The sequence below is a fragment of the Cyprinus carpio genome, chromosome B11 (assembly GCF_018340385.1).
Source record: "Cyprinus carpio isolate SPL01 chromosome B11, ASM1834038v1, whole genome shotgun sequence".
Lineage (NCBI taxonomy): Eukaryota > Metazoa > Chordata > Actinopteri > Cypriniformes > Cyprinidae > Cyprinus > Cyprinus carpio.
The window spans coordinates 12,132,454-12,147,146 of NC_056607.1; the positions used below are offsets into that span (position 1 = coordinate 12,132,454).

The 14,693-nt window shown below is 35.4% G+C and overlaps 1 protein-coding gene across 1 annotated transcript in view; it reads right to left on the minus strand.

The window, feature by feature from the left end:
• Nucleotides 1-14,693, minus strand: part of LOC109098308 (protein diaphanous homolog 3-like) — a 328,141-nt gene that overhangs the window by 169,906 nt on the left and 143,542 nt on the right. The window contains 5 exon segments of the mRNA XM_042733923.1: nucleotides 3,546-3,660; nucleotides 6,822-7,133; nucleotides 10,702-10,806; nucleotides 11,580-11,644; nucleotides 11,726-11,844. Coding sequence (XP_042589857.1) covers nucleotides 3,546-3,660; nucleotides 6,822-7,133; nucleotides 10,702-10,806; nucleotides 11,580-11,644; nucleotides 11,726-11,844 — 716 coding nt within the window.

Sequence of the window (14,693 nt, forward strand, 5' to 3'; positions counted from 1 at the left end):
GCATCCATAATTATATTCTACTGTAATTTATTTGGCTTCCTAAAACACCAGTCTGAATGTAATTTAGACTGAGACAGTATATCACAAATAAAAAGAGGCTTGAGTTCCGTTTAAAGTTCAGGTACAATTCACTGACTTGTTTTTGACTTAAGTTTTTAGTTAAGACATGGGTTGGAGCTCTTAACTTTGAACTCTCAAAGTGCATTAGACAGAATAATTTAACTTTAAAATGTACAAAAATTAAATTTTTTCCCCCAATTTTTCATTTGTCTTTTTTCTTTTTTAAATATCGCAATAAATATCGTATTGTGAATTTCATATTGTGATATTATCATATCGTAAGATTTTGATATCGTTACATCCCTACTAACAAATCAGTCAGATGTTGGATGAATAGTGGATTATCTCAGACTTTTGTTCTTATCCACACAGTTGTTTGGCTGCCACCGGTTAGCTGCTGCCTCAATAACCAGAAGTAATACTTTAAAGTCACAATGAATTTATCGTCTTTACTATCTATGTGTAGATTCTCTCTGACACATCGTTCTACTTTGGTAGTCTCGGTTGAAGTGATCTGGAATGACATTACTCTGAATAAAATGAAACATGCTTAGTTCAAAGCCTTCTCTTACAACAAAAAACACTCCAAAGCATCCAGTAGTGAGTTTGCAGCAAACTCATTAAAAAGTTTCTCACTTAACTTCACAAGAAAGAAAAGTAAATGGACGGATAAAATAGCTTAGAAGAATGTGAGGAGGAGGAAATCACAATGAGGAAGATGAACTTTGTTTACCTGGCGAAGTCGAGGATGATGCATGTTCGCATAATTAAAGTCTGATTTGCTGGCATGTAAAATATCTGCCTAACACACACACTATAATTTAAATAATCTGACAACCCTGTAAAACACGCTTTCACCAGTTGCCCTATTGAAGCTAGACGTCTTAAACTGTGTGCATAATTCAAGGTTTGGTCGCATAACATTGTCCCTGTGGGTACTGAGACAGGCAGAAGAGAGAGACAGAAAGAGATATCTGCATAGAGAGCTGAGTAGTGACAGGTAGACAATGCTGATATGAATAATTGAAAAAAAATTCAAGTAAAGCAACATGCCGGAGCTATTCAAAACAAGCTAAATGTGAATAAATCATCAGTAGGGGGAAGACACAGAAAGAGAGAGAGAGAGAGATCTTAATTATCTTATGGCAGTTAGTGTTTAAATGACTAAATCTAAAACCTTGTTCTAGGTGCAAAACTAATTTCTGGTGTGTCTAACTCTATTTGGTTTATTTAGTGTCAGTGTGTGGGTAGCAGTACAGAAACCCAATAGTAACAGCAGCAGGCTATGGTCCTGTCGAAGTGTTGGAGGGAATATCAAAAATAAAATTGTTTCTGACACCAGTTTGCGAGTTAATGTCTAAAGCACACGTAGTTCAGTAAAGTACGGTTACAAGTATGACTGATGAACGCAGAAAATTCTGAAAGCTGATTCTTGGGCAAAAACTTAATTTTTCTAAATTGAAGGATGTTCATTGTAAGTCTGAATACTTTCCTCACTGCCTTGATAGCCCAAAACAGAATGATGGGGGGAAAAAACTATGTACAAAGCACTAGGGTTGTAACGGTACACAAACATGGCGGTTCGGTACATACCGTAGTTTGATGTCACGGTTTGGTATGGTTTCGGTACAGCAGGAGGAAAAAAAACCAATACACACGATTGGTTTTTATGGTTTATGGGGACTCTCCATAGGTGTAATGGTTTTTAAACTTTAAAACTGTATTTTCTATTGCCCTACACCAACCCTAAACCTACCCCTCACAGAAAACTTTGTGCATTTTTAGATTTTCAAAAAAAAAAAATTTTTTATAAGCCTTTTGAATTACGGGGACACCAAAAGTGTCCTCATAAATCACCTTTATGTTGGAATACCTATGTCATACCCATGTCACTATACAAATTTGTGGCCTCATAAATCACATAAGCATTAAGGGTGTAAGAAAATATCGATACAAGTGTGAATCCCAATATTTTGTTTGGCGATAGTGTATCGATTCTCAAAAATGGAATATCGATATAAGCTGAAGTGTGGGACTGATTACTGCAAATGCAGATCCCAGTGTGTTCTGATTAAACAATTTTTATTTATTTTTTTGCTAAGGTTTGCATGTGGTGGTGTGTTCTTAATGACAGCTTTCCTATATCCTATTCCTAAAATAAAAAATATCCCAATATATCGCCTTGCTTACAGTATTGCAATGTATCGCAATATATCCTATCGCAACCCCTGTACCGTGATACATATCGCATCGCCAGATTTATAGCCCTAATAAACAGGCAATATTTTCTATACCCTAACACAACTCTAAGCCTGAATCTACCCCTTACAGAAAATCTGTTTGCATTGTTACACTTTCAGATAAACATCAACTATAATAATAAACACTCAAATTAAAACATTTTATGCAAACATGTAAATTGCACAATGCAGCTTTTAAATTAACTTCTAAATTATAAAATTTTTATTTGTTGTTGAATTATAATCATTTACACAGTGGTTGTCATAACTTGTTCAATAAACATTTTATTTAAGCACACTGAATAAATAAGACATCACTAATAAATAAAGCAAAACATAATGAGTATATAGTCTAATATTGCGTGAAATGCTCTTCTCTAGACTTAATTTCTGTAGCAAATAAGAGCTGTAGACACTGGTGACTTGCCTGAGTTAAATTAAATTCTACATGACATTTTGTTTGCAAGCTATTTTAATGATGTCTTTTCGCAACTGAAACACTACTTGAGCTATTACATGAGCCGTTCATTCATGTTTATTTTGCGATAAAACTAGTAGTAAAGAGGAAGGGATGATGATGCTTACTCGCGCACTGCACTGCCATTAGAACTGAGGCTTCTATACAGCTATCTATCACACCACAAAGAGCTCCAAAACCGCATGTATTGTCTGAATTTCCTAAAAAAAATTTAATGAATTGTTCGGTACACATGCATACTGAACCAAAAGACCCGTACCAAAAATTTTCGGTATGAATACGTGTACTGTTACACCCCTAGAAAGCACACACAATGACACCAATATTTCCTAAAACACGTTTGAATAACTCAAAAAAAAAAAAAAAAACATACCTACTAACATAAAACATTCAAAAACTCAAAAACTAAAAAGGTCATATTATATGATATCTATAAGTTCTCATGATTGGCTAAGTCTGAGCTCTTTATAGGGCTGTATTATATTATGAAACATTAACAAAACAATATGAGCTGAAGTGTGATGTCTGAAGGTCAGACTAAAGTGAAAACATGAGGAATGTTTCTAACAATGCGATTATTTAAAAAGATATCCAGAGCAACAGGTGCTACACACAGCAAGGAAAAACTCAAGGTTAGTTCTTATTAATTCACAATGGCTAGGAAGCCCAAGTTTGTAAAAAGCAAGTTTTTTTTTTAAATGTTTGATTATGCTAACGCAGTACAGTATTTATGCAGTGACTACATAGAAGCGTTAACATTGACTGACCGGCTCTCTGTGTGCCGAAGGTAATGGCAAGCCTGGTCAGCAGATCCTCATTCTCGTAACGCTCTTCTTTGGCGACAACCCAAAAACAGCTCTTGGACATCTCTTGGGGGGAGATCTACACAGAAACAGAAATCAAAGAAAAACATCATCATGACACATCATGGGAGGTCAGGATGCTGGAGTTGCTAGGCAACGTGAGGCATCTAAACAGTGAGGTGGTTTATGAAAAAGTAAAGAGGATACCTATTCAAATATTCATACTGTGTTCTATTGCTGGTCTTTATTTTGTTCTCCTACATGTCAGTGTGTGTGACAGCTGAATGCAGCCCTGGAGAGGCTCATTCTCAGTCGTCTCAGTACATGAAAACACAGGGCCGATATCTCCAGTCACACATCGCCACACATGGGCCACACGCACACCTGCGACTAAAACGGTCACATTTGCGACCAAAAATATTTAATTTGTGAGTGAAGTTTTTGCGGGCCACTGGCCACTATATATTTATTTACGTTATGACTTAAAAATTTGCATGTAATGCCTTTTTTTCCTGATTGTTTTGCGTTATGTTCACGTATTAAACTGAGATGATGTGCATCAAAGTTCATCTCTGCCAATTAGTGGCTTTGACTGCACACCTGCTAAACGCAGCTCAGCTGAAAGAAATCAAAATGACAGAGACATCCAAAGTAGGAGAAAGGCAATGTCTATTTTGTGTACAAGTTGAACAAACTACAACATGTAAAACTGTCAGCTGTGTGGACATTAACAATACCATTAACAATTCTCATTTATAATCATTACTAATATGGCTTTTGTTATCAAGATCTTAGTCTATATGATGTGTTCTGTTAATGCGTAAACTTCATATTATTTGTAGCGCACTTGCTGTCCAGTAATTGCAATAAGCCTTGTGCTTTGTTACTTTTTAATAAAAGTTTCAGCTTCAAAATTATGCCAAATTCATAACAAAATTCAAACAATAAATAATGCGGCAGGTGTGATCGCTTTAACGCCTCAGTTCAAGTGTCAAGTGAACCCATTATATCTTTCTCTTTCTACTATTGTACAAAATGAACATGAATTAACATCAAAACCCTTTTTTTGACAAAAGGTAAGTTATTTTATAAGAAAGCCTACAGTATAACTTAATGAAATGTCTCATTCAATCGCTCATTCTGTGTCAAACTGCGGAAAATGTGTAAAGCTTGTAAACATTGCCACGTAACAATACATTTACCTCAGAATAACCATTCAGTGTGCATAGGCTCATCAGTCAGATAGAAAAATAACTATAAAGAGGAGCATCTTGCTATATTTATGTGCTATTCCATATTCATATTTTTACTTAAACTGTTGTCTACATGGTAAGAAGAATGCAAGCTAAAGTTAAAATTCAACTACTAAAATAAAATTGCATGTTACTAATGAAGAAAAACGGGCTTGATGTGTGAAAGACATACGACAACATTTACAGGATGCATTGAGGAGGAGCCCAAACTACACTCAGTGGCCAAGTGATGCTTATGGTCCATAATATCGGTACAGAATCTGTGTAATAAACAATTCTTTGTGACTGTATATTACAAGTTGGAAAAGATGTTTAGTTCCCAGGTCATCTACAAGATGGAGTAAAATTCTGATTAAGTCAAGAAAAGATGAGACAAAACCACATGACAGTATGACTGAAATGTTAAAATGTAAAAAAAAAAAAAAAAAACGCGTCAAACACGTTTATTCTGTGGCACCTAAAAAAATAATTTAGCTCCTACATTTTTTCTTATAGGAGCCAATGGCTCCTCACTCGATTTTTTTTGTCTGGAGCCCTGACACCCATGAATCATTGCACTGAGGTAACATGAGCTAGTGATCCTCATTAAGAGGAGAGAAGGAATGAAAAGAATAACAAAGAAAACAAAAGCAAAATAGTGAAAAATAAATGGCAAAAAGAAATAGGAAAGAAAAGTAGCACAGAGTATGATAAAAAGACAGAAGGAAATGAAATAAGGACGCAACAAAAGAAAAGAAACAAAAACAAAAGAAAGGACATACGTAAGGAAAAAAGTAGTGAAAGAAAGACAGAAAGAAAAAGACTGAAATAAAGAAAAAGACAAAGAAAGAAAGAACGAAAGAAAGAAAGAAACTACAGGACATATTGTATAAGGGAGAAATAAATGGATAAGAAAGGAAATGAAAAGGACACAAAAAAGGAGAGATGAGGAAAGAAGAAAAGGAGAAAAAGGAAGAGTGAAATGGGTGAAACTTTAAAACAAATGAATAAAAGGAGGATAAATATTTATTTTTTTTACTCAGAATTATTTCATCAGTACATCTGGCTCAATGTGATGCTGTTAAGACAAAGTTAAGGCTACAAACTGTGTCTTAGTGGTGTTCTAAGATCTAATTTGGCAGTTTGAAAGGAAGCCATGGTAACATTGGCGGAGAGTAGAGCATTGTGGGATGATCAGTTTAATGGAGTCTTCTTGTTGAGATAAAGACTGAAAGGGTAATCAATGCGGCCGGCTGCGCTAATGAACAGACCTCACACTCCTGCCAAATACCTGAGCCAATAAAAGCTCTTCAAATCTGCTCCATGAGGACATGTTCAAAGAAATCAAACAATCGGGAACGGACTGAACATGAGCCTGAAGTGTAGCCTCTCAGTGGAAGCGATTAACCCATGTTTCCGACAGTGTGTGTGATTAAGCGAACATGCGCTGCAACGTTCAGCCCCTCTGACGGGCACAGGGTGGCATGTTCCCCATGATGCACCAGCTGCCTCGTCTTTGGCTTTGTGAGCTGCAAAGCTCTAGTTAATGAGTGATAAAAGTCTTGGGTCAGGAGCCATGAATATTGTATGGTGTCATTTTCTCAAGCAGCTGTTTGAAAGAGCTTCTTTGTGTCCTCCTAATGGCTAATTACAAACAGGTTTTGGATGAAATGGAGCATACGGCGGATTCTTTAAAAACATCTGTATGATGGTGGCAAAAGGGACAGAGATTAAATATTAATTGGAATGTTATAAACTAACACAACTCAGAATACATCGTACCACAACATCTGCCTAGAAACCAGAGCAGGCAGTCACACAGTAAAGTGTAATCCTTCACAACGGAGCAACATTTGCTTTAATGACGTTTGGCAGAAAACAGAAGAGGTTTTCTTCGCTTACTTCGCAAACATCTGTACTTTCACGCTGCTGTCGCAACCACATTTGAGTGCCAAAGTAGGATTCTGTCCCACAGTGGATTGAGTGAAGTTAAAGACTAAAATGTTACCTTGGACCAGTTGAGGCGCTTCATGGAAGCCTCTGGTTTGAATTCCTTCTTGGGTTTTAGGCCAAAAGGCAGCACGTGTTGGATTGTGAAGGATGTCAATCCCCCTAGTCCCAAAGGAGGAGGAGGGGGTGGAGGCATCCCGGGCATGGAGGCACAGCCAGGTGGAGGCGGTGGAGGTGGAGGGGGTGGTGGACCTAGAACTCCTGGAACAGGTGGAGGAGGAGGTGGAGCAGGGAGACATGAGGAAGATGCAGCTGAAGACAAGGCCGGGACAGACTGCACTGAAGGTAAAACCACTGGAACAGCCCCGAACTATGAAAATAAGAGACAAAAAGGGACAAACAGCATATACATGCTTCATATTAATTCAGTTCATTTTTCCTAAACAATTTTTAAATAAATACTACTCTTCAAAAACTTGAGGTCAGTGAGATTTTTTTCCTGTTTTTGAAAGAACTCTCTTAGGCTCACCCAGGCTGTATTTACTTAATCAAAAAATACAATAAAAACAGTAATATTGCTTAGTAATATTATATATATACACATATATACACATATATATATATATATATATATATATATATATATATATATATATATATATATATATATATATATATATATATATATATATATATATATATATATATATACTGAGAACAGTGAATTTGATATGGATGTGTTACAAGAGAAGAAAGTTTTAAAGTCAAATCATGAAATGCCGTGGTGAGAGCTGTGCATAAACAAATTCACAAGCCTCAATAAACTGGAGCAACGTTGTAAAGAGTGGGCCAAAATTTCTCCAGAACGATGTGAGAGACTGATAAAGTCATACAGAAAATGAGTACTTCAAGTTATTGCCACTAAAAGTAGATCTACAGGCAACTGAATCATAGGGTGTCCTAAGTTTGTCACACATGGCCTTTCTGTCTTGGCTTTATTTTTGTTAAATAAATAATGGCATTGAGCAATGTGTCATTTGATGTTGTTCATCTAAAGATTTATTTTCCAAATTTAACTCCTGCGATCTTACTGACCCCAAACTTATGTATTTTAATAACACTTCACAATATGCTTCAATTAATTTCAAGACATTAACACAGTAATTATCATGATCTAACAATGGCCAACAGTTTTTACGCCATGTATTAATCTAAATACATTTTCTACATATGCTAATAAACATTCAAGTTGATATTTACCAAATTAACATTAATTAACATTGCAAATTGTATAGCTATAAATAACATTAACTTGGAATGATAAATACTGTTAAAAACTGTTTATTGTTAATTCATGATAAGTAAAATTAATGTTAATGTAACCGCAACCACAAAGAGTAAACCATTCAGAATTAATATTAAGAAAATAAACACACTGTAACATAAGGGGATAAAAAAGAAAATGAAAGAAGAAAATGAAAAAAATGAGCAATAAAGAAGAAAACATACAGAAAATAATCAAGATGACAATGAAAGAAAACAAAAGGGACTTGGAAGTGGATTTATGCTAATATTTTAGCCTCTGTGCTAATATATGGACCAAAAATGTATTCAGGCTTCTAAAAGCAGGTAGTGTACTTTCTGGGTGATGGAGTGATGTAGTGGTTAAGGTTCAGTGTAAGTAAATAGAAAGTTTCCAGGTCTGATCGCTGTAAGTCCTTAAACCCTACGTAACTCCAGAGAAATCATCCTTGCAATAAGCTCATAGCATTCTTATGGCAATATCGGATGAAAATCAAGGAAGCAAATAAAATTAAAAGATCCTATGAGGTGTAAGGTTAAAATCTGAGTACAACAGAGACATACAATTAGGGTTGCTATATATATATTTGATGAATAAAGACCTAAAAATAAAAAAGAAAAGCATTTATTTAAAATAGAAATACTTTTTTTGACAATACATTACCATTCAAAAGTCTGGGGTCAGTATCTTTTCTCTTTTTTAAAAAAATAAATTAATACTTTATTCAGCAAGGATGTGTTAAATTAATAAAAAGTAATAGTAAAGACTTAAACCGTTAGAATTTTTTTTTTATTTTTAATAAATACTGCTCAAGTTTTCATTCATCAATAAATCCTGAAAAAAGCACCACAGATCCCCCCCCCCCAATTTTTTTTTTTTTTTTTACATTTGTATTAGTTTGCATGCATGTGATCCTACGATCAAACAAAGTGTTTATGTTTGTATACGATAGTTTTATAAGTTTCCTGAAATATCCAATTAATTCCCATGAATCCCAAAAATTCCCGTAAATTCTCATAAATTCCTGGTAAGTTTCAGACTTGGAATATTTCCAAAATTCCCCAGATGAAGTTCCCATGGAAAGATTTCAGGAAATGTACCACCCCTTTGCATCCCTAATTCACAACATTCATCCTGAATGGCAAACAGCTACAAGAGTTGGGGTGGGGGATTACTGAACAAGTAGGTGTGCTCTAATTCCAACTGCGCACATGCCGGCCTCTAGATAATTCACAGGCTAAGAGTCAGCATGACTGACGCTCCTGCATGTGTGGAGAACTGACTGGGTGATTACATTTTGCGTTGCTGCAAACGATCGCACCCCAAAGAGATGGATCAGCTTAACTGCCTGCACTCCAAACTTTCACTTCGCTCATTGGCCACCATTATTTAACAATTGATCTGCTCTATCGACGATTAACCAGTGAGCCAAAAAGCAATTGATCAAACAAACTGTTCAGTCGATGCTCTATTTGTCATGTCAGTGTGAGGGGTTCAGATCCGTAAAAAAAAAAAAACATACAACTACAACCAATAAATGATTGATATTATAAACCAATGCTAAGTGCTAAAAACTCCAATATGTCACGTCAAAGGTAACTGTTATACTTTTATTGTTGAATCATTTAATCATTGAAATGTTGATCTATTAATCTTAAACTATACAGAAGAAATTAAATATTAAGAATCGGTTCATAAAAACCAAATAGCCAATACTTTACTACTATGGTGCCAATACATTATGCATCCTTACTTTGCATTATACAACAAAAAATGGTAAAATTAAACATTTTAAAAAAGCAAAGTGGCCACTGTATATCACTGAAAAATAAAAAATCTTCAAAAGTTTTATTTGAAAAAGACTTGGACTCTGATTTATTGATTAAATATGGAGTAGCTAAGATCAGGGCTTTAGAGCAGTATGCTTCTCTTATAGCAGCTGTTCAGGGTAAAGTAGAGACAACATTAGGACAGACTGTGCCAATTTCTATTAGAGAGAAGAGCAAAAGCTGTAAACAAGTTTGATTTCAACCCCAAAAAAAACAAAATGTTTATACTGTAGGGCTGAGCAAGAGTGAGAGGAATGGTAAGTATACTTGACAGAAAAAAAAATTAAAATGGAATAATGTGAGGAAATGGGGTAATTTTCATGGTATATTGGGAGAAGTATGTACAGTATTAGGGACTGGGAGAACAAAAGCACACAGCTACAGGACAGCCTGGCCAGGGAGAACAGATGTGCCTGCATTACTTGTGTGCATCTAAACAAACCGCTGGCCAAGGGCACAAGATTTATATTTCAACTCAGTTGAAGTCAGATTCACATTGTCTCCATGCAACTGCTGAATAATTTTGCACATTTTTTCTGTTTGTTTCTGAACAGATGATAGAAATCTAATTAAAACAGATACATCAATGGCTTAATCGCTGTGGTGTCATGATCTCCAGTTCTCAACATTTAATGTCAAATAACCAAACTAAGATAGAAAGAAAAAGAATTGAACAAACAGAAACCAGAAGGAGAGACAGAACTAAAACAACAGTGAGAAAAGAAAGAGAAGGGAATCCCAGCAGCAATGCCATGAAAAACAGTGACAGAAGTGGCCAAAACAAAGAGAGAGAAAAACATAGGTACCTGGTTTCTATAAGCCTGAAGTTCAGCTTCCAGCTCACTGATCTTCCCCTCTCTTTTCAACAGCTGGGCTTGAGCATCCTGTCTGCCCAGGAACTCCTCATCAAACTGGAAAACAAAAATCATATAAACAGATATGACAAACACACACATAACCATTCCTCTACTGATGTTTGAACACTGCTTAAATGTCTTTTTCTGTTAGCATTATGTACTAAGGCTGAGCACTAATTATCGAAATAAAAGATACAAATACAAAACACAAATTCAATTAAAGGACTTTGAAAAAAAAGTTACTTAAGAGAATCTGCATTAAATAAGCAGGACACATTTTCTAAAACAGATCTTACTGACACTAAACAGCAGTGTACTGAAACATACCACACAATCACTCAAAACAAGTCTTAAAAATGTTTTGACTGTAAATGTTCATGCCTATACTGCAAAAATAATGCACTTTAGTATGACTAGTCGACCATCCTAACCCAACAAGTTCAGCTAAGTTCATTTCTTAGATGTAAAGCCATGAAAAGTATTTCTGCTAGTTTTAAAAGTTAACTAGTTATCTGGAAAGGATGTAGTTAGAGAGCTGTGGTTTGGTATGTATAGATCTGTTGCCCTCGACCACGTACATTTCGGCCCACAATTATAAAAGAACATCCCAACAATCAATACCTTTTTAATCTCAGAATACTGTTAATTACAAATGGCTGTTTGAACGATTTCAAGTAATCTTGCCTTAATTAAAGAAAGCTAAATGGTGCGATCGTGAATGGTCTTCAAAGGCTGCATACTTCATTAGAGGAGCCAGAGTGAGAAGAAAGAAACGGAAAACAAGGTAGGGGTGGAAGATAAAGAGGAGAGAAAGAAAGGGCACTTGCCTTTTGAGCTAACTCTGAGGCCCTCTGTTCAAACTCCTCAGCCCTGGCTTTATCCACACACACCTCTGCAGAGAAAGCATGGAGAGATAAACCATTTCAGTTTGAAGTAAACAAACTAACTAGCTCAAATAGAAAAGCATACACACCTAACAGGTGGCTGAAGTCCACATCCAGACGCTTGCGGTAGGCAAAGTCAGGATCTGTGCCGCTACGATGGAGGACGATTTGAGAGACACACTCCTCTATGATCTTAAAATACTGAGGCCTGGAGGACAGAGAACAAGAGAGAATAAGAGAGAGCGAGGAGGGAAGAAAAATCAATGCATTGTATTATCTTTCTGAGAATACGGTACCACTGACTCAGGCACAAAATTAGAAAAACTGTTATATTAACACTAAATCCTCTGACAGTAGTGATACTGGCTTATACAAGCTATTAACTGGTGCAATGAAAATGACTGAGTCCTTTAAATCTGCGATGCTGCTCGACATTCACATAAAAGAGAAAGAGAGATATAAAAATGGAGAGGGATATGGAGAGAGACATAACAAAAGTGAGAAGGGATGACGTACAGTACGAGATACTGTAGAGTGAACTCAGCCACATTTTAAAGTATCATTTAAAACTGCAGCCAGGCAATAAGGAGTCTGACTTTCCTCTCCCTGTTACATATATCGTTATATATTTGAATTAAAAAACTGAAATAAACTTTGAAGTATAAACTGGGTTGACATAAATCTAGTCTTTGTGGCACAATACAGAATTTGACTCTTTTCTTTAACCCCTTAACTGTCACTGTCTCACCTGTGGGACGCTTGGCACTCTTTTTTTTTTTGTTGTCCTTTTCTCTATAAAATCTTTAGTATATCATCATAAATATATATCATTTGAAAGCTTAGAAGCCCCAGATTCATCCTGTGAAAAACATTTTGAAATCGGACATTGCGTTACCATGGAAATGGTACTTTAAAAATTTATGGCGGTCTCCTCCCCCTTAGTGGGCAGTGTCAAGTGTCATATTACAAAATGCATTACGGTCGTTTAGAATCAAAACTTTTTATAATCTTGGCAACAAACATATCATTGGAAAGGTCTGAGTCTCAGGATTCCATATTTGGTGGTTATTTTTTGAGGTATTGAAGTAAAACTGACAGAAAAAAATCTAGGGTAATTAAAACAAAATTCAAAGGAGTTTTGATGGCTCCCAGTGGCTGTTTGTGGTATGACGCCCTAAATAAAATCTCACAGAAACCTCAATTTTTTTTCATATCAACGTAAAATTTGGAACATAACTTATTTAGACACAAGGCTTTAATTTTTATACCAATTTTAGAGAACCTGTTATGTAAAATATTTATAATAAATAAAATAAAATAAAATTAATATATAGGCATTTTATTTACAGTGCATTTAAACTTCTATAACTTTTTGATACTTTAATTTTTGAAAAAAAAAAAATCCACTTTTTGCCAAAATCTGCAAATTTTTCTTCTTTAAAAAGAGACCAACCTTAGGTCTATATTCCAAAGTGTTCATAAAATACAACAATTTTAAGTTTGGATAGTGCACTTTAATGCCTATTTTAAAAAATGGGGGGTGACAGTTAAGGGGTTAAATGAGTGAAATTAGCAGAGCTTTGGAGGGGAAAGTGGAACTAATTAGGATCAGTCAGGCTGAGGTGATGCTCTTTGATCAGAGGTGATCATTTTGACCTTTTACAGGCATCATTTCTACATGGTACTGAAGTTGACACCCAAAATACAGCATAATAATTTCTAAAATTCAATTATAATCAATTCTAATTAAAATCAGTCTCAGTATTCTAGTGCCATTAATCATGTTCACTAATTAATATACTTGACTACGGCACAAATAAAGTGGCCAAATCAACCACATACTGAAATCTCTAACATGGTTTACATAAATTAGGATATAAAATTCAAGTTACTATATTTTCAATTTTAGAGTGAGTCAGCATTAAGGACACATAAACCTACAGTCCCTTTATGGAATAACTGACCATAAAAAGAGAAAGGAAAACAAATAATAAAGCATAAGTGTATGCAGGCATGGCATAATCATTTCCATAACAACTTCAGATAGAGCTAAACGATCACTCCTTGACCTGAACAGCATGCCAATTGGCATGCGAATGTGTATATTACTGATGTAGGTATATACTGACTATCTGCAGTGGTTTTTAAAAACTGAATTTAAAAACTGTATTCTACATATTAGGAGCTTGCCTTTTGATCAAGACCAGGTTTAACTCACCCCCAGCTGTGAGCTCAAAGACATGAAAACTCTCTTTGAGCAGATGCCACAGATGAAAAGAGAGAGAGCGAGCGAGAGAGAGAGAGATAGATAGAGAGAGAGAGAGAGAGAGGGTATATAGGGAAGGGGAAGAGTAATGTGGGCATGTGTGATGAGAGGAAGATGAAAGCAGGTTTATTCTCTTTGTCGGTCACTGCCATTGGATGGTTTGGGGGAAAGAGACCAGCAGGGCATGTGGACTGCCCATCTAGAATAAATGGCGTTCATGGACAGAGTTTAGAAAGAAATGTTTATATGGTGAGAAGAGCTTACTGGGACCATTTAATAAAAATTTCAAAAATGATCAATTACCAGCAGGACTTGAGGAGGAGACACAACAAAGTTATTATTATTTGGTCAGAGCAGAATTTATTTGGTCAGTTCAGAAACAAGTAAAGAACGCTTTGGGATACTTATATTTTCAGGATTAACTGCAGCATAGGAGATAAACATTTTTCGCCCAGTATTCCCTCCAAATATCTATATAATAAACTACAATTTTAAATACTTTGTTCATGTTGACAAACACAAATCTACCTGAATTATTGCAAAATATATGAAAGACTGATATAACGATGGGCAGACAGACATAAAATGATTAAAATGAAAAATAACGACAATCGTTAGAGTGCACAAAAGTTCAAATGAATAAACTTGATAGAGCGACAGAATGATTAAACAATCGGTAGAGGGAACGACAGAGTGAACTAACTCAAGAGAGCGAATAAACAATCAATAAAGCGAAAGCTATACAGAAGATATAATGGAAGATATAGATAAATATCTCTCTAAGCAGAATG